Here is a 438-nt window from a genome sequence, read left to right on the forward strand (position 1 = left end):
GGGTTTGAACCCACCTGCCACTCCATGGCGATCTGTTCCCATAAAGGTTATTGTTGTTGTTAAGCGCCATTGAGTTGCTTCCAACCCACTGAAGCCCTGTATAGGGTTTTCAAGGAGTGTCTGGTGAGTTTTGAACCGCCGACCTCGAGGTTAAAATGGACCTTGTGGTTGAGTGCCTACCCTACAGTGCCACATCGCCTAGAAAACCCTACGGGGTAGTTTGACTCTGTCCAATAAAGTAAATGTGAGTCAGAACCAACTCTATGGCACACAACAGCAAGTAGTCCAAGGAACTCATGACTCCTCGGGCAGATGCTAGAGGGGCTTCTGTGCCAACAGACTAATCACCAAGGAAGCAAATGAGGAATCTCAGAGGATGGCCTGAGTCAGGAGAGTCAGCTACCAAGTGTCCCGAGGCAGCCTTGCTGGGGAGCGTGA

At 50.7% G+C, this 438-nt stretch overlaps 1 protein-coding gene across 1 annotated transcript in view; it reads right to left on the reverse strand.

The window, feature by feature from the left end:
• Positions 1-26, reverse strand: part of LOC102818008 (sodium/nucleoside cotransporter 1-like) — a 53026-nt gene extending 53000 nt beyond the window's left edge. The window contains exon 1 of the mRNA XM_006878002.1: positions 15-26. Within this exon, the coding sequence (XP_006878064.1) occupies positions 15-26 (12 nt within the window). The remainder of the gene's footprint in view (positions 1-14) is intronic.
• Positions 27-438: the final 412 nt, after the last annotated feature.

Source organism: Chrysochloris asiatica, unplaced genomic scaffold (assembly GCF_000296735.1).
Source record: "Chrysochloris asiatica unplaced genomic scaffold, ChrAsi1.0 scaffold00856, whole genome shotgun sequence".
NCBI classification, from domain to species: domain Eukaryota; kingdom Metazoa; phylum Chordata; class Mammalia; order Afrosoricida; family Chrysochloridae; genus Chrysochloris; species Chrysochloris asiatica.